The sequence below is a fragment of the Zootoca vivipara genome, chromosome 14, assembly GCF_965207765.1.
Source record: "Zootoca vivipara chromosome 14, rZooViv2.hap1.1, whole genome shotgun sequence".
NCBI classification, from domain to species: Eukaryota; Metazoa; Chordata; class Lepidosauria; order Squamata; family Lacertidae; genus Zootoca; species Zootoca vivipara.
This window is the reverse complement of record NC_142597.1, coordinates 30,423,506-30,442,182: the sequence shown is the minus strand read 5'-3', so window position 1 is coordinate 30,442,182 and position 18,677 is coordinate 30,423,506. Positions and strand designations below refer to the sequence as shown.

The 18,677-nt window shown below is 48.2% G+C and overlaps 1 protein-coding gene and 1 non-coding gene across 4 annotated transcripts in view; one reads left to right on the top strand and one right to left on the bottom strand.

The window, feature by feature from the left end:
• Positions 1 to 9,878, bottom strand: part of SEPTIN4 (septin 4) — a 34,510-nt gene extending 24,632 nt beyond the window's left edge. The window contains exon 1 of one of the 3 annotated variants that reach the window (XM_088657623.1): positions 9,557 to 9,878. In XM_088657623.1, the coding sequence (XP_088513749.1) occupies positions 9,557 to 9,559 (3 nt within the window). In that variant the 5' untranslated portion in view covers positions 9,560 to 9,878. The remainder of the gene's footprint in view (positions 1 to 9,556) is intronic. The other 2 variants (XM_088657622.1, XM_060283105.2) reach the window with 2 other exon arrangements.
• Positions 9,879 to 14,694: 4,816 nt separating this feature from the next.
• On the top strand, positions 14,695 to 14,767 carry TRNAK-UUU (transfer RNA lysine (anticodon UUU)). The gene has a single exon. It is a non-coding gene; the product is annotated as a tRNA-Lys (tRNA).
• Positions 14,768 to 18,677: the final 3,910 nt, after the last annotated feature.

Sequence of the window (18,677 nt, the reverse complement as noted above, 5' to 3'; positions counted from 1 at the left end):
TCTGCTTAAAAACCTCCACCACCTCCCAAGGGAGTCCATTCCACTGGCAGGCTGTTCTTGCCATCAGAAAGTTGTTCCTAATGTTGAATCTCCTTCTTTGTCATTTGAATTGATTGGTTCGGATCCTCCCCTCTGGACCAGCAGAAAATAAGCTTGCTCCATCTTCCACGTGACGGCCCTTCCGGTATTTGAATATGTCTGTCCTGTAACATGCCACGCCATGCCGAGTTTTATAAACTTCCACCACGTCAACTCTTGCTCTGCTTCTTCACCTAAGGTCTTCAGTTAGAAAACCTCCTCCTTGCCCCCATCCCTTTAACATTTGTTGCCACTTTACACAAAATCAGACAATGGGCCCATCTACCTCAGTACTGTCCCCACTGACTGGCAGCAGCTCTCCACAATTCTAAATGGGGGTCTTTTTCTCAGCCCTTTTCAAAGATGACTGTGAACAGACCTGGGAAAGTCTGCGTGTAAAAGCTATACTATTGCACTATTCAGATCATTTGTTCATCTAGTTCAATGCTGCCTACACTGACTGGCAGAGGCAGCTCTCCAGAGTTTTAGGCAGGGGAAACTCTCCGTGAGCCCTACCTAGAGGTACCAAGGATTGAACCTGGGACATCCTGCATGCCGCATAGATGCTGTATCCCTGAGCTACAACCCTTCCTATATACCTATTAAAAAGAGAACTGTACAGTATACTAATCCGATCATTGGTTCATCTAGCACAGTGTTGTCTACACTGACTGGCAGCAGCTCTCCAGAGTCCCAGACAAACTGTCCTTATCAGCTGGAAATGCTGGGGGCTTTTTTCATTATTTGCGACTGCAGGATGGGCCCCCTCTGCCCAAAAAGAGGCTGCTGTTGCCATTTGATGCAGGACTGGCAGGAGAGGATGCGAGCCTCAGCCGTGGGGTGGGGTGGGGTGGGGCAAGGCCAGAACGAGGTCAGGATGGCTCCCTCCTCTCCCCCCCCCCCCGCGCAGCAGTGCACCATCTGGAGAGGGGCTCTGCTCATCCACCCTAATCAATTTCACTCATTATGTCTGCCTAATTGCCATGTCCCAGATCCCAGCCACACTCGCTGACTCTGACCTTGGAGAGGTCGCAAAGTTTGTGAGCGACTGCTTTAGGCCCATGCGGTTGAGCAACCAAACACACACCCGACAGATTCTGCTCTCCTGCTCTCTCTTTGAGCAAGCAGTCAAGCTTCTAGTCCTCAACTTTCTCCTCTCCATTCCAGATTTAGGTCTCCTCCCTTTTGCAGTTTCCAGCACCTCTGCCTACCGGGAACCAGCCCTAATTGGGCCCATAAATGCATGAAATCCTGGTCAGAAAGAGTTAGGACCCAAACAGCGCTCTCTGCCATTGCAATCTTCAGGAACTGGTATAGAGGCATGCTTCCTTTGAAAGAGGGAGAGCGTTCTAGCTAGTTGCCATTATGAACATAAAAAGACCCTTGCCAGATTAGGCCAGTGGCCCATCTAGCCCAGCATCCTGTTCTCGCAGTGGCCAACCACAGTCCCCAGTGGGAAAACCTCAAGCAGGACCTGGGTGCAAGGAGACTCTCTCCTCCTGCTCAGAAACATCACTGTGGAGGCAGATCTCAGCCACAATGGCTAGCAGCCATCAATAGCCCTCTCCTCCTCCGTGAATTTTTTTCCAATCCTCTTTTCCAAGCCATCCTGCAGGTGGGAGTTCCACAGTTGTGCTGCATGAAGAAGGACTTCCTTTTATCTGTCCTAAATCTTCCAACCATCTGCTTTCAAAGGCTGCCCCTGAGTTCAGTTGTAGAAAGGGAGAAAAGCTTTCCTCTATCCACTTTCTTAATGCCACGCATAATTTCTTAACACTTATCATGTCTCCTCTTCCTCCTTTTCTCTAAACTAAAAAGTCACAAACACAGCAACTCTCTTCTTACTGTGTACTGAATGTTGTTGTAAATTGCTAAGGGACTTCTTGTGTGTGAGGCAATACATAAATCTAACTAATCTAATAAACAAAAGCCAATAATGTTTCCTGCCGCAAACAACCTTTCGTCAAGGAACCATTTCCAAGACCCACTCTTGGAGCAGAATTCCCAGAATATGGTTGGTGCAGGCAAATCTGTCAATTTCAGTTTATCATAGCTTCTTACTTGTACATTTCATTAATCCCTAACTGCACGTCAGTTTGCAAACATTTTTCTTTTTTAAGTCCCTGTGAAAATCCATGAAAATTTCTCCTTCGTATGCAATTCTTGGCTAACACGCACATTTTTGCAAAGCAATTTCTCTTAATAAAATGAATCTTTGCTTGCAATTTTTACCAACAGCTGCATTCTGATGCACACTTTGCCTTATACAGGTAGTATATTCGTTTTTTTCTACACATTACTTGGCTGGAGAACTTCATTGCAAAAAACCCGAGGGGACGAATTTTGAAAGAGGGTTGCAGTTCAGTTTCACAAAGTTTCACAAAGTGTGAATTTGTTACGTCTTTTTCCTTTCTTTCTTTTTTCCCTTGCTTAAATATCCTTTATTGAAAATTATTTAAAAGTACACGGATGTACAAGAATATGTGTTTAAAAGAGAGAGAAAATTCCATACATTTCAACTCATACACATAAGAATAAAGAAAGATTAAACAAAACCAAAAGAAACTAAGTCATTTTCAGATTGTTTCATCCAAATTTAAACATATGATACTTCCAACCCATTTCATTATACCTAGTTACTTCTACCCTTATTTTTTCACAGGATTTTTTTTATTAGTATCTCTACTTCTTTTTCCTCTTTTATACACTTTGTTTATTTTTTCTTTACAAATATCATTTCAGTTCTGTCAATATGGGGTTGTTGATACTACGGTATAGAGATTTAAATATTATTTATAAATAACCCACTCTCTTGAAACTTTCTGTTTCTCCAATCCTCGCACCCAACCCGTCAATTTCGCTAGCTGTAGGTATTCTATCACCAAAATCTGCCATTCTGTGATTGTTGGGAGTATTTCACTTTTCCATTTTCTTGCTACCAGAACTCTAGCTGCAGTCAAACCATACAGTCAAACCTTTCAATGCAAACTGAATCGGATTTCTCCCTCGTCCCTAGTGAGGGCCACCACATGAACCACACAAACTATGTACACCCCCTTAAGTTCCAGCATGAAAGAAAGCCAGGACATGAACATTTTAAAAATTGAATTGAGTAACTGAATAAAAGTCGAGAGAGGCAGCTGCGCTCTACAAAAATGAGATCCTGCGGAATGAGCTTTCATGGACTAGAACCAAAACAGCCGAGGCACTCAGAACAAGAGTCAGAAATGGCCACCAGTCAGGAATTCCTGCATTGCAGAGGGTTGGACTAGATGACTCTTGGAGGTCCCTTCTAACGCTACAATTAGATGGTTCTACTCAAAATCCTTAAAGGACATATCTGCACCCAGTGTGCATGGGCTCATTCATTCACAACTACTCTTCTAAATTTAAAGGGGTTGGGTGTGGGGTTGAGAAGGGCCGAAGATCGGGGCTTTGGTGCAGAAAATCTCCCTACTATGCCCCTGGCCCCCAGAAGGTAGAGACTTTGCTTCCCTTGCGACCCCAGAGCCCCAAAAGGGAAGAAGGTGCTGCCCCTGATAGTGCCAGATCCATCCCCCAAAATTGGTCATCCTCCTCAGTACCTTTTGATCATTTGTTGGCTCTGGGAAGGACGAGGCCATTTTCCACTCTGATGCGAGATCTAGGCTGCAAATGGAATATTTTGCTACAGGGCTTGTAAGATCAGGGGAGAGCGCAGTGGGATAGGCGCAGGAGGGCGGGGGGGAGAGAGAGAGAGAGAACATGCCTTTCATTTGCATGGCCACATCCCAGCAATGGCTGCATGTCCTTCGACCCGCCTGGGGGCAGCTGTTTTGGAACAGCGTGCAATGGAAAGGGTGTCCGCCATTGGTGCTGGGTGGCAGGGGGAGGGAAGCCAGCGCTTACTGCCGGCTTCCATTCATTCATTTGATTCCAAATCCTCTGCAGTAACAAAAAAGGAGCATCTCTGAGCATATGTAGAGTGCCCTGCACTTGCCAGTGAACTGACCTCAGCTGGAAGAGTGCTACAATTTCTAAAGCGTGGAGCTATTGGGACCTGAATGTGGATCGCATCCGTCATCTCTGAATTCCCTTCTTCTAGCTGGAGAACTGAGTTAACAAGTACGTAAGAAGCACCTCCTGGATTAGGCCCCCCTGCCCATCCAGTCCAGCATCCTGTTCACAGTGGCCAACCACATGCCTGTGGGAAATCAGCAAGCAGGATTGGAGGACAGGAGCACTTCAGGTAGCTGGCATTCAGAAACATTGCTGCCTCACAACTGTGGAGGCAGAGAATAGCCATTATGACTAAGAGACACTGATAACCCTCTCTCCTCCTCCATGATTTTGTCTAATCCGCTTTCAAAGCCATCCAAGTTGGTGTCCATCACTGCTTCATGTGGGAGTGAGTTCCACAGTTTAACTATGTGCTGCATGAAGGAGGACTTTATTTTATCCGTCCTGAATCTTCCAGCTTTCAGCTTCATGGGATGTTGACAAATACTGGTTGTTATGAGAGAGGGAGGAAAACTTTTCTCGATACGTTTTCTCCATGCCAGGCGTCATTTTATGAACTTCTATCATGTCTCAGCATTTTTCTAAATTAAAAAGTCCCAAACACTGCTACTTTTCTTTATAGGAGAGTCATTCCATCTCGATGATCATTTTGGTTGACCTTTCCCAAACCTTTTCCAACTCTACAATATTCTTTTTTGAGGGGAGGCGACCAGAACAGTATGAGGGAAAAACACTCTGCATATGCTCAAATGAGCTTGCGGGTGTGTTAAAGACCTCAAACATTAGAAACTCAGGTGTGAAGCCATCTTACAGGTTCAACAGGATGCCAGCTGGTTGCTTACAGCAGTCAGCAGAGAGTTCAGTGCAATTCTCTTTTGAACAGACAATTTAAATATTATTCATCCCTAGAAATCCTCATCTCAGCACCAGCCAGCTTAGCCTATCAGCACATGAACTCACCCAGAAGCAAACAGCTCATTGCAGAACTTGTTAAATCTGAGTTGCGAGGAAGGCTGTTGGCCGATTCATAAATATTTCTCTAGCTTGGTTAATTCATATGCCCTTTAAGCAAGTAGTTTTGAACCAGATGGATTAGATTTAAAGGCATGCCCGTACCAGCAAATCTCAATGATTTAGCTTTCTTGTTCAGATAAGAAGAGCAACAATGGATCAGAATGAGATCTGCCTAGTCTAGTCTCCTGTTTCCAACACTGCAAAGCCAACAGCTTCTGAGAAGCCAATGAGCCGGGGGGGGGGGTTTAACAGCCCTCCCCTGTTTTCTGACCCCCAGGATCCATTAAAATATTTTCCCTCCTAGCATCTCTCTGAATAGTTCCTCAAAAAGGGGGGGGGGCAGAAGAGGTCCATTATGCAACAAAAAAGCTGTACTCTTTTCACCAGCGGTGTTGAAGATCTGGAAAGTCTTGAGAAGCTACCCGCTGCCCCCAGATTTATTTATAAGTGAACTGTTGCTTCCGCCACACACACACAAACATGCATAGAATGCCTGGCTTGTTGCATGAGATTTTAAAATATATTGAGAATCTCTGGCATGTTGTAGAAAGCCATGGGAAAACTACATGAGTGGTGGAGGTGCTTATTTATCTATCTCATGAAATTTATATACAGCATGGTTATTAAAAGAAAATAAACCCACTCGAAGCTGTTCACAATAAAATTATCAATAAGAAGAATTAGTAAGTATTTGTTGTTGTTGTTGTTTAGTCGTTTAGTCGTGTCCGACTCTTCGTGACCCCATGGACCATAGCATGCCAGGCACTCCTGTCTTCCACTGCCTCCCGCAGTTTGGTCAAACTCATGTTCGTAGCTTCGAGAACACTGTCCAACCATCTCGTCCTCTGTCGTCCCCTTCTCCTTGTGCCCTCAATCTTTCCCAACAAAAAAGATGGAGGGCACAAGGAGAAGGGGACGACAGAGGACGAGATGGTTGGACAGTGTTCTCGAAGCTATGAACATGAGTTTGACCAAACTGCGGGAGGCAGTGGAAGACAGGAGTGCCTGGCGTGCTATGGTCCATGGGGTCACGAAGAGTCGGACACGACTAAACAACAACAACAACAAATACTTACTAATTCTTCTTAAGAATTAGGTAAGTATTTAAGATTTTATAAAAAGTAAACTAACAACAGACTATAATTGATTAAAACTCGTAACAGCTTTCTAAACCTGTGGACAGGCTTGCTTAAACAAAGATGTTTTTAGCAGGTGCCTCAAAGGAGTAATAGGGAAGGCTGATATTAATAGGCAGGGAGTTCCAAAGTGTAGGTGATGCCGTGCTAAAATGTCAAGTTCTTACAAATGTGGGGCGGGTGTTGTGTGGCAGTTCCGCTGAATGAAGCGGTCAAGTGGGAATCTATGGGGCAAGGCGGTCTTGCAGGGGTGGGTGGTGTGAGAATGACCCACTGCTTAGAAATAAACAAAGACCAGAAAGACAGAGAGGAAAGATCATTTCAGTGCAGAGAATGAACCAAAGTCTTCCTAAGAAAGTTATTAGAACAGCCCAACAGGGACAGGCTGAACATCCATCCCTTCTGATATCCCTGCTTCCAACAGGTGCCTCTATGAAGAGGACGTAAAGCTAGCAGATCTCCTCTGTGGTTTAATTCCATCGCTTGGTATCCAGAGATAGGCTGACACCGAAGCTGGAGGTTCCATCACAGCCATTCTGAGACTCCCTTTCTTCCCCCTATGAATGTGCCCAATTCTTTCATGTGTGCCATCCATGCCTCTGGTGACCCATCCCATCTCACGGCCACGAATCCTGCACATTCGTTACACGCTGGGAGGAAGAGGCCCTTCCGTCTCACCCGGAGGATTTTGGACCAACTCAAGTGAGTGATGAGAGGAAAGCAACGTGGAATGCCCAAAGGGTGACTCAGGGAGGAGGCGATTGCCTCAAGTTGTCTCTCTCTCTCTCTCTCTCTCTCTCTCTCTCTCTCTCTCTCTCTCTCTCTCACACACACACACACACACACAAACACACACACACACACACCTTGTTCCAGAGGGTGGCAAAATCAGGGCAAGAATCAGGGTGTCAGCCAAGCACACAAGGCATATACACCCTGCATTGATTCTGTGGGTCCCTACATTTCTAAGGGACCCAGGTGGCGCTGTGGGTTAAACCACAGAGTCTAGGGCTTGCTGATCAGAAGGTTGGCGGTTCGAATCCCTGCAACGGGGTGAGCTCCCGTTGCTCGGTCCCAGCTCCTGCCCACCTAGCAGTTCAAAAGCACATCAAAGTGCAAGTAGATAAATAGGGACCGCTCCGGCGGGAAGGTAAACGGCGTTTCCGTGCGCTGCTCTGGTTCGCCAGAAGCAGCTTTGTCATGCTGGCCACATGACCCGGAAGCTGTCTGCGGACAAACGCTGGCTCCCTCGGCCTATAGAGCGAGATGAGCGCCGCAACCCCAGAGTCGGACACGACTGGACCTGATGGTCAGGGGCCCCTTTACCTTTACCCTTTACATTTCTACGATTCCCGTGAAATGAAATTAAAACCTCCCTCATCCCAAGAAGAATGTTCGGGTTGTTTGTACAACTAGGCCAAGGTCTGGTTAATGTTGACATTGCCTCCTTACTAATCCTCACTGGGTGACCTTGGGCTAGTCCTTCTCATCTCCCAGTGTAGCCTACCTCACAGGGTTGTTGTGAGGATGAAACAGTGGGGAGAGGAGAACCATCCACATCTCCTAGAGCTTTTTGGAGTGGGGGGAGGGGGGAATATAAATGCAAGAATAAAAAATGCATTGCATTTGGATTTTGTATTGTCACGGTTTAAAAAATAATTCTGGCTTTTATGCATTTTGTTCTGTTGCTCTCTGACTTTTTGCTGCATAAAGCGTCTGAGCGCCAGTGTGGCATAGTGGTTAGAGAGTTGTGCTAAGACCTGGGAGAGACCATGGTTCAAATCCCCCCACTTAGTCATGAAGCTCGCAGGGTGACTGCCTCACTCCCTCACAGGCTAACCGACCTCACAGGGTTGTTGTGGGGATTAAATGAAGAGGAGGAAAACCATGTATGCCACTTAAAGCTCCTTGGAGGAAAAAGTGGGAAAGAAATACAATAAACTGATAAATAAATGGCAGAAATAGTATCAACAACAGCTTGGGTGCACGGATTTCAATGAGTATCCACCTCTGGAGCATTTAAAAGGCTTTAGAGCACAGCACATACAACACCCCTGCAAGGGAGGCTCACAGACACATATACACACGCTGTATCCATTCATCCCATATTCCAAGTGGTAAAACTGAGGCTGAGAACAGATCCTTGCCTAAAATGAGCTAGACAGTTTGTGGCTGGTGCCAAGCACAGTCCTGACTCACAGGGGAATCCCCAATCTAACTAACTGAGAGGAAGCCCCCTCTCTACCCCTCTTACTCTAGATGCAGGAAGAACAACATGTCTGGAATAAGAACCAGTGTTTCCTAGTGGTTAGAGCCGGAATCCCCAAACTTCGGCCCTCCAGATGTTTTGGACTACAATTCCCATCTTCCCCGGCCACTGGTCCTGTTAGATAGGGATCATGGGAGTTGTAGGCCAAAACATCTGGAGGGCCGCAGTTTGGGGGTGCCTGGGTTAGAGCATCAAACAAGGACCTGGGAGAAGCTAGGGTTCAAATCCCACTCAGCCATGAAGCCCACTTGTCGGCCATGGTGACCAGACCCCGCCTCTCAGTCCCTAACCTACCTCACAGTGTTGTCGCGTGAATAAAAGAGAACCCCCATATGCCACCCTGAGCTCCTGGGAGGAAAGTTGGGACAGAAATGCAATAAGCAAATAAAAAGTTTGACTTTCCGTAATGTGCAAACTGGGCCAGAGCTCTACCTGACAAGAACCAATGTGCTGTAGTGGTTAAAGTGCTGGGACCTGAGCGGCCTGGGTTCAAATCCCGCTGCCACTAAGAAACTCACTGGGTGAGTGACCTTGACGATCAGTCACACTGCCTCTCAGCCTGGCCTACCGCACAGGGTTGTTGTGAGGGGAGGGAAAGAACCACGTATGTCACCTTGAGCTCATTCGAGGAAAGAAGCTAGGCTGCAAAGGCAGGAAATAAATAAATAAGCAAGCAGGCAATCTGCAGATGCTCAGAGTCTCCCTTTCTCCTGGCTGGAAAAAGCGCTAAATGGGGTATTTGTGGCCAAACCGACCACGGAGAAGGGGGGGGCCTACCTGTGCCTCCAAAATGCAGTTCTGGAGAGCCGCTCGGGGCAGAGGCCTGTCTACTTCTCTTTCCCCTCCCGCCGCCCCACTTCCAAACCTCCCCTCGGCGATGCGGCGGCGGCGCCCTGCATCCCTTCCCTGGAGCAGGGAGGGCGATGCCTCTCGGAACAGCCGAGAACACGCCGGCCACTTACGCAACGATCCGGATCCCGGCGAAGAACGCCAGCCCGGCTCCGGAGTCACTCCGGATTGCCCCCGCCCGCTGCTCCAGGCGCGCACCCGCGAGGCTTACCATGGCAAGAGGAAGCGGCCAGGATGGATGGATGGATGGGGCCGGCAGGTGAGGTCTGCGGGGCTGGCTCCGTTCCTCTCCCAGCCGGGCGCCGGATTAGGGCAGCCGACCGAGGCAGGCAAGCAGGCGGCCATGTGACCGGCGGCAGGACGGGCGGGGGAGCCTGCCTGCCTGCCTGCCTCCCTCCCCCCCTCCGGGCCTCTGCGGCGGAGTTCCCAGGACGCCAGAGTGTCTCTGAGCATGGGCAGTGGGCAGCGCTCCCTTTCTCTCGGAGCCAGCGTGGGACCCTCAGCGGCTCCAGAACGGGGCGGAGTCTCTGGGCACGTGCAGAGGGCAGAGCTGGCATTTGAACCCGGGGGCGTGGACTGATGCTGTTAAAAGGAGCAACGGGACGCCCCTGCTTCGGAAAGGAAGAAGCAGGATTGGAAGAAAGGGGGAGCGGGGAAAAGGTGCTTTCGGGGGAAAGGGCATATGCAGAGTGCAGAACTGCTGTAGCGTGGAGCGGAGTCCAGGGCCAACTGCACCTTCAGAAATATTGAAAAAGCAGATGCTCTGCCACCACTGAGCTAATATTCCAGGCCTTATAGTTACAAGGGCTGTTTTAAAATAGGGAAACTGTACTAACTCAGACCTTTGATCCATCTAGTTCAGTATCATCTACACTGACTGGCAGCAGCGGTTCTCCAGGATTTGAGGTAGGGGATATTCTGACTCCTACCAGGAGATTCCAGTGTTTGAATGAACCTGGAACCTTCTTCATGCAAAGCTACTGTTTAGCTACCTAGCAGCTCTAACCTACAGGACATTAGATCTGGGCTTCCAAGTTCTCTTGGTTTACCTTGTTGCTTACTGCTTTAATTTACGGTACCTCGTTTTACATTTTGCAAGCCTCTCAGGGTTAGTATAGCAGCACAGAAAAGCAGAGTACAGGTGTGGAAAGTAGAATCATAGAATCATAGAGTTGGAAGAGACCACAAGGGCCATTCAGTCCAACCCCCTGCCAAGCAGGAAACACCATCAGAGCATTGACATATGGCTGTCAAGCCTCTGCTTAAAGACCTCCAAAGAAGGAGACTCTATCACACTTCTTGGCAGCAAATTCCACTGTCGAAGAGCTCTTACTGTCAGGAAGTTCTTCCTAATGTTTAGGTGGAAGCTTCTTTCTTGTAGTTTGAATCCATCTCCATCTGCAAACGGAGGCCGCAACTAAAAGCTTTGCAGGTCATCGATCTGAGCTACCTGACGGCTCAGGTTTAGCAAGGTTCACTGCGCGGTGTGAAGGAGGCAGGAAAGAGCAGGCCAAAATGAGGAGATCAGAAAAGTGGGCGGCAGGGATTAAGAGAGCAAGAGCTTTGAAGCAGGGTGTTTCCCTTTTCGCTCACGGAGAGCTGGCAGGACAGAGGACTCTGCCACAAGGAAGCAAAGAACCATGGAAGTCTAAATCTGTAGTCTGTCCACTGAGCGCCTGCCTCCCTCCAAGATCTGGGATTACTGAGGATTACCCTCTTAGGCCTTCCAGATCAGATGCATTTCTCTGCCACAGCAGCAACATTGCTGGTGCGCCTTCCCCCTGGATTTGCAAGGCAAAACCCAGACTGGAGAAGAGGGGAGAAAGGCAAGGAAGAGAAGAGATAGTAGAAGTTTGAAGAATTATGCTTGGCATGGAGAAAGCAGATAGAGAACAGTTTTCCTTCCTCCCTCGTAACACCAGATACCGTGGACATCCAATGAAGCTGAATGTTTGAAGACTCAGGACAGATAAAAGGAAGGACTTCTCCACAGAGTTAATCTATGGAACTCACTGCCACAGGAAGCAGTTATGGCCACCAACCTGGATGGCTTCAAAGGGAGATTGGACACATCCACAAAGGAGAAGAGGGCTCTCAATGGCTACTAGCCAGGATGGCTGTGCTCTGCCTTCAATGGTGGAAGGCAGCAATGGTTCTCAATACCGGTTGCCAAAAACCACAGGAGGGGAGAGAAACCTTGTAGTGGAGTAGAAGAGTGGGGGGGTGGGATTCACATCTGTCAATCAATGTGCCTCTTTGGTTTCAGATACCAGGAAGTTTAGTTTGGTCAGAATCGAGTATACACTTCCAGAGTTAATGCTAAACAAACACATTACTTCTGGTAAATGAGCCAGTGGTAGAGGGCCATGGAAATTTGTGTCCCGGGCTTTTTAGACTCATCTACCCAGGTACTGGGATGCAGGTCACGTGGCGCTTTGGGTTAAACCACAGAGCCTAGGGCTTGCTGATCAGAAGGTTGGGCAGTTCAAATCCCTGTGACGGGGTGAGCTCCCGTTGCTCGGTCCCAGCTCCTGCCAACCTAGCAGTTCGAAAGCACATCAAAGTGCAAGTAGATAAATAGGAACCGCTACAGCGGGAAGGTAAACGGCGTTTCCGTGTGCTGCTCTGGTTCGCCAGAAGCGGCTTTGTCATGCTGGCCACATGACCTGGAAGCTATACGCTCCCTCGGCCAATAACGCAAGATGAGCGCCGCAACCCCAGAGTCGGTCACGACTGGACCTAATGGTCAGGGTTCCCTTTACCTTTACCCAGGTACTATCTGCAGCCCAAGGGGTACCTCACAACTTGTGCTTGGATCTTGCTTGCATGTTTCCCACAGGCATCTTGTTGGCTACTGTGAGAACAGGATGCTGGACTAGGTGGGCCATTGGCCTGATCCAGCAGGGCTCTTCTTAAGTTCTCATGCCAGGGCAACATCTCATGACTCTGGTGCTGCACTGCAATGGGGAACCCAGGATGCTGCTTGATGCTGAGCCAGGCCACTAGTCCATCTAGTTCAAGAGTGTCGACACTGACTGGCAGCAGCTTTCAGACAGGGAGCCTTTCCCCTTCCCCCAGTCCTGTTTGGAGATGCCCTTGGGGATTGAACCTGGGACGGTCTGCGTGCCAAGCAGGTGCCCAGCTGCTGAACTACGGCCCTTCCCCAATTTCTGCCGTTCCGCACCTTTGCAAAATGTGCCCTTTTGCCAGAGGAAGTGCACACACCCTCCCTGGCACCTGGGGTGAAAAAGGAAGGGAAAAGCGACAGGCACATGTGTGCAGCGCATTGTTATGCCCTGCTGTGCTCCTCTTGACCTCAGCAGGGCTTGCAGAGAGGAGGCCTTCCTAGGGGATGCTGCCTGCCAGATCCCAGGAGCCTGCCTCCCACTGTGCTCTGGCCCTTGAAATCTATGGCTCTGGGCGGCTGCTTATCTACTTGCCTCACAGCAGGGCTGGCCCTTGGAGAAAGGGAGAAGCCTAGCACCATCCCAGGCGACAACCCCGGCAGCATGTAAGGCTAGTTGGAAATCGGCTGCAGGTAGCAAAACACGGCAGGCAGCAAAGCAAACGGCACACGGCGATGTGCTGAAAATGCAGGCACAATCTCTCCAAGGCCGCCAATGGATACGGCGTGCCGTAAAGAGCTGCACAGCCAACCGAGAACTGCGCAATGAGCCTGGCATGTGGGAAGAGCTTGCAACAGATGCTTTGGCACACAGTGCCAAGAGGGGAGCTGGCAGTAGCCGCAGTTGGAGGCTGTCAATGGCAACATTTGGAGCCCGAGCAAATCAAAGTAGCACCTGCTGGGGAAGCAAGAGAAGAAATGGCAATCAACCCTGAGCAGACGACCTCCGAAGGTGGTGAATTGCGGGAGGTTTTGAAGCAGAGACTATTGGGGATTCTTGAGTTGTTATTCCTACCCCAAATACCAGGGCCTGTAGGGCCAGGGCCCAGACTTTCCCCAAGCCACCACACATTTCCCACTGCACATCACCAGTGCAGTGGACCAGGGAGAAGGCAGGAGAAGGCTGTGGAACGGAGGAGGCATGCCCTTCTTCAGGTACCAGGGTTGGTTTCTGTGCTGCCTTCAGCTGGCTCACCGGCAGCCACCAAACCAGAAGAAAGCAGGCCTCACCTTCAGGACACATGCTTTGCTTACACCTCCTGTAGGCTGGATTACTGCAGTGCCTTCTGAATGGGGCTGCCCTTGGAGATGGTATGGAAGCTTCAGTTGGGGCAGACTTGTAGGAGCCAGGTGCTCTGATCCTATCCTGCACCCATGATGCAGGCTGCCTGTTTGCTTCTGAGCCAAATTTAAGGTGCCGCTATTGGTCTTTAAGGCCCTCAGCATTTGATTTAGTGCAACAGTTTATATACATGACATAGCATCATTAGGTTACAAAGTAGAATAAAACTCAACAATCAGAAAACATACTTTTTAACACTTGTTAAAATAAACAGGTCAGCAGACGTTCAACAGTTTCATTTTGTGTGTCTGGGACCATTAGGAACTGAATCAGGGCATTCCGTTCAGCCACCTAATTTTCACCAAATAAACACACACATTTTTATGAAGCAATTTCTCTATCACATAATGTTTGTTCTGTGTGTTATTTTCATGATTATATGCTCTTTTATGCATACTTGCCCCCAGCATTTGCATTTTTGCACACATTACTTTGCTGCCAAACTGCTTTGCAAAATTTGGAGGATTCCAAGGGACAGTTGCATTTCAGTTCACCAAGGGCAAATGAGGGTGGTTTGCCTTTAAATGCAAACGGAATCAAATTCCTCCCCCTTTCCCCACCCCCTCCCTGTCACACACACACACACCCCACTCATGGGATGGACCACCCTTAAGCCCAGCTTCCTGGGAAGGGAGGGAGGCTGCAGCAGCTCGTGGCTCATGGGGGAAGAGCTATAATTATCTGCAGAGACCAGATTTTATTTTGGGAAGGATCTGGCCCACTGCCCAGGCCACTCTTCCCAACAGCCAAACCCAGCAGGGCCAGACCTGTTGCAGAGACAAGCACCCAGACCGCAGAGCAACATTCATCTTACCCTTTCTTGCAGTTGTCCCCAGACACCTTTTTCACGTAGCACATGCTTCACACAGTGAGGGCCACCAACCTAGATGGCTTTGAAAGAGGATTCGGCAAAATTCATGGAGGAGAGGGCTATTGAAGGCTACTAGCCACAATGCCTATGCTGTGCCTCCACAGTCAGAGAGGCAGGGGTGCTTCTGAATACCAGGTGCTAAAAACTGCAGAAGAGAAGAGGGCTTCTGTTCAAATTCTATTTGCCCGTTTCCCAAAAGGGGCATTTGTATGGCTACTGTGAGAACAGGATGCTGGGATAGCTCAGTTGGTAGAGCATGAGGCTTTTAATCTCAGGGTTGTGGGTTCGAGCCCCACATTGGGCAAACGACTCCTGCATTATAGGGGGTTGGAGTAGATGACCCTTGTGATCCCTTCCAACTCTATGATTCTATGTTCTTATGTTCTCCACCCCTTTTAAGCCAACAGTCATCTACAGACTCATTGTTAAAACCGTGTTTATGGAAGACAATCTTAGTCGGCTACGAGTGATCACCAAAGAAGAAGAAGAAGAAGCTTAATTTAAAAATAAAATAAAACAAAACAAACCAGCCTTGCTCTTGTTTCTTTAACAGCCACCCGATAAGTCCATTAGTATACCTGTCAGAGTGGCACATCCACCTTGAAGCCCTTGAGCAATTCTGTGGCCTTGCATAGGCACAATTAGCCAGAAGGGGAATTAAAACAGAGGTGACGCCCAAGGATTTTTAATATATTCAATTTTGTTTTCAAACTTCAGGGCGGGGGGAGTCTACCGGTAGGGAGCCAGAAGCACAACTCTCACCTGCAAGGGCATGGGACCAGCATACTTAAGGGTAGGGAGACGCATACATACATTTGCAAAAAGAAAACCAGCTGACTAAAGACTGAGCATGCTCAGTCACTACAGAATGTTGGCTGACTGCTGAGAGGTAAAAAAAACAAACACACAACCAGGTGGGAGAAGGAATGGAATGGAAAACGGGGCAGGAGGAAGAAATATTAAAAGGGTAGAAGGAACTCTCTTGCTGTCTAGTGTTGATTGCACTTTAAAACGATCAAAAACTTGTTTTAAAAAAAGAAAAAAATCACATGAAATTAGTAGGGTTGCCAGACTCAATCGAGGACAGGACTTCTGTGCCTTTAATTGCCCTGCTCTCTTTTGAGTCTGGAAACCTTAAACAGAAACCAGCAGACCCTTTGCTTGGAAATTAAACAAAGGGTCTGCTGGTTTCTCTTTAAGGTTTCCAGACTCAAAAGAGAGCAGGGCAATTAAAGGCACAGACAGGGCCGGCCCTAAGGCAAGGCTGGGTGGTGCAAGGCGCCAGGGCACCGGGCCGCCAGGGGGGCGCTGCGCTGCTCTGCCCGCGCGGCAGCCGCGCCCGAAAACGGGAGAGGGGGCGCCGGAGGGATAGTTCGCACCAGGGCGCCAGCTATGCTTAAGACGGCCCTGGGCACAGAAGTCCTGTCCTCTATTGAGTCTGGCAACCCTACAAGAGATGCTAACTTTCATTGTTTCTCCCTGCTCAGCTACAGGCTGGGAAAGGGGTGAGGCACATCTGCTCTGCATGTAGAAGGATCCAGATTTAATTTCTGGGTAGGGCTGAGAGACCCCCGTGCCTGAAATCCAGCAGTGCCACTGCCAGTCAGTGGTGAGCTAGATGGACCAATGGTCTGACTTGGCATAAGGCCGTTTCCTACATTCCTGTGTCTCAGGACACCTGCTTTGCATGCAGAAGGCCCCAGGTTCAACCCCCAGCATCTCTAAACAGGAGTGGGAAAGATGCCAAAATGAAACCCTGGAGAGCTGCTGCCAGTCTGTGAAGACAATACTAAGCTTGATGGGATAATGGCTCTAATACCCACACACCAAGGTTTTGTTAAGGGGCCCCATTTGAAGGGCTATATGTGATCAATGAAATACCTCCCCACTGGAGCCGAGATCCTCACACCCACAAGTAAGGGATTCTATAGCTGTGATTCCTGCATTGCAGGGGGTTTAACTAGATGAACACTTAGGGTCCCTTCGAACTCTATAATTCTAGGTTTTTTTAGTTCCAGTCACCAATGGTTTCCAGCAATGTCAATTAAGTTTCTGCCTGGTAGGTTCATCTCATTTTATTTATTGGCATTTATGGAAGTGGGACTGGCGACACCTGTTAATTGCCCCCTTGTGATTGCTCCGCTGTCAGAATCTGTTCCCACCGGGTGTGGCAGGGGAAGCTTCAATTACAAGTTCCTTAATATTCTTTTCCTTTTTAAAAAGTGCACTATTTTACTGTTTTTCAAAAAATAAAAGAGTGACAGGAAGTCAGACATTAAAACTTGTCTACCCTCAGAGCAGAAGACAATTAAAAGAGAGTCTTCCTTCTGGCTAATCCTACAGCCATCAACCTTGGTGGCCTCTACAATGTACAATATAGGAAACAAATAGATTGGAGAGGATTCAGGCGGAAGAATGTCTGGCCAGTTGTTAAATCAACACTGCCACCTCCCGGATGAACTCAGATTGCTTGCATCCCATTTCTCTTGACATAAGATAGGCAATGTGCAGATAAGGGCAACCAAAGACAGAAAAGGGCCTGAGAACCCAGCCTTAGGAGGAACGGTGAAGGGGGTGGGTTGGGGATGTTGAGCCTGGAGAAGCCTGAGGTGCTAGTTTGCCTTCAATAGAGTCACTTCATGCTATCCGAACTAGGAAGAGAGCAAAGCGAATTGTAGCAGATCCGTTGCATCCCGGTCATCATCTGTTTGATTTACTTCCATCTGGACGTCGCTACAGGACTCTATACACAAAAATGGCTAGGCACAGGAACAGTTTTTTCCCCTTGTGCCATCAAATTGTTAAATTCGTAGTTGTGTAGCGTAAGAGGAGGCCAGTTATGGGTGGGGTTCCTTTGTTGTGTTATTGTATTGTGGAACAGTGTTTGTCTAAAGCATGTTTACATTGCAATGTAGCCGAAGCAAAATTCCAAGTATGTTGGTACTTGACCAATAAATAAATAATAATAATAATAATAATAATAATAATAATAATAATAATAAGATAACGGCCATGGTCAAATATCTAAAGGGCTGGCACATGGAAGACGGAGCAAGCTTGTTTTCTCCTGCTCTGAAGGGTAGGACTTGAGTTGTTCAAGAGTGGAATGGACTCACTTGGAAATTGGCAGAGGTTTATAAGCAGAGGCTGCATGGCCACCAGTCAGGGATTCTTTAGCTGTTATTTCTGCGTTGCAGGAGGCTGGACAAGAGGACCCCTTGAAGTCCCTTCCAGCTCTATATTTCTGCGATTCTATGCATCTAACTGGCCACATGGGTCCCAATCAGACCCGTTTCCACAACTGCTCTGCATGTACCAGCTGGCCACACCTGAAGGCTGTCAGGTTGGAAAATGAAGGGAATAAATTCGGAAGAAGACTATCTCCCTCCCTCATCATGGACATCCCATGAAGCTGAATGTTGGAAGATTCAAGACACATAAAAGAAAGGATTTATTCGTGCAATGCTGAGTTAAACTGTGGAGCTCGCTCCCGCAGGAGGCAAAGGTGGCCACTAACATGGATGGTTTTAAAAGAAAATTGGATAAAGTCATAATATGGCTATGAATGACATACTAGCCAAAATGGCTATGTTTGGCTGCCTCTGTCGGAGGCAGGACACCCCTGAATGCCAGCTGCTGGGAATCCCAAGTAGGGAGAATTGGCCATTGGCCATTGTGAGGACTAGATGGGTCCCCTTGGCCTGTTCTTCTGGTGGTCTTATCTTGCAAAGGAACTGAGAGGCAACTGTTAGGATGGGCAACTTGGCAAGCAGCCCAGACTATGAGACAGTATCCTAGAGTGAATTATTATTATAGGTATGAGAGCCAGTGTGGTGTGGTGATCAGAGTATCAAACTAGGGCCTGGGAGATCAGTGTTTGAATGATGCGCACTGGGTGACCTTGGGCCAGTCATGCCCTCTCAGCCTAACCTATTCATAGAGTTGTTGTGAGAGCCTTATAGTCATTTACACCTCCACACACCCACACACACCCACACACACCTACCCCACCTGGAATAAATAAATGAAATAAATAACCCCTTTTGACTTGTCAGCTGCTTGTCACACAACAGATGATATCCAGGTGACTTACAACGCACCTCTGAGTGCCAGCGTAGCCCGGAAATACTTTAGAATAAAAACACACACAGCTCATTGAAATCCACAAAGCATCCCCCCACCAATGGCAGAGAAAAGGTTCAGCAGCCCAAACT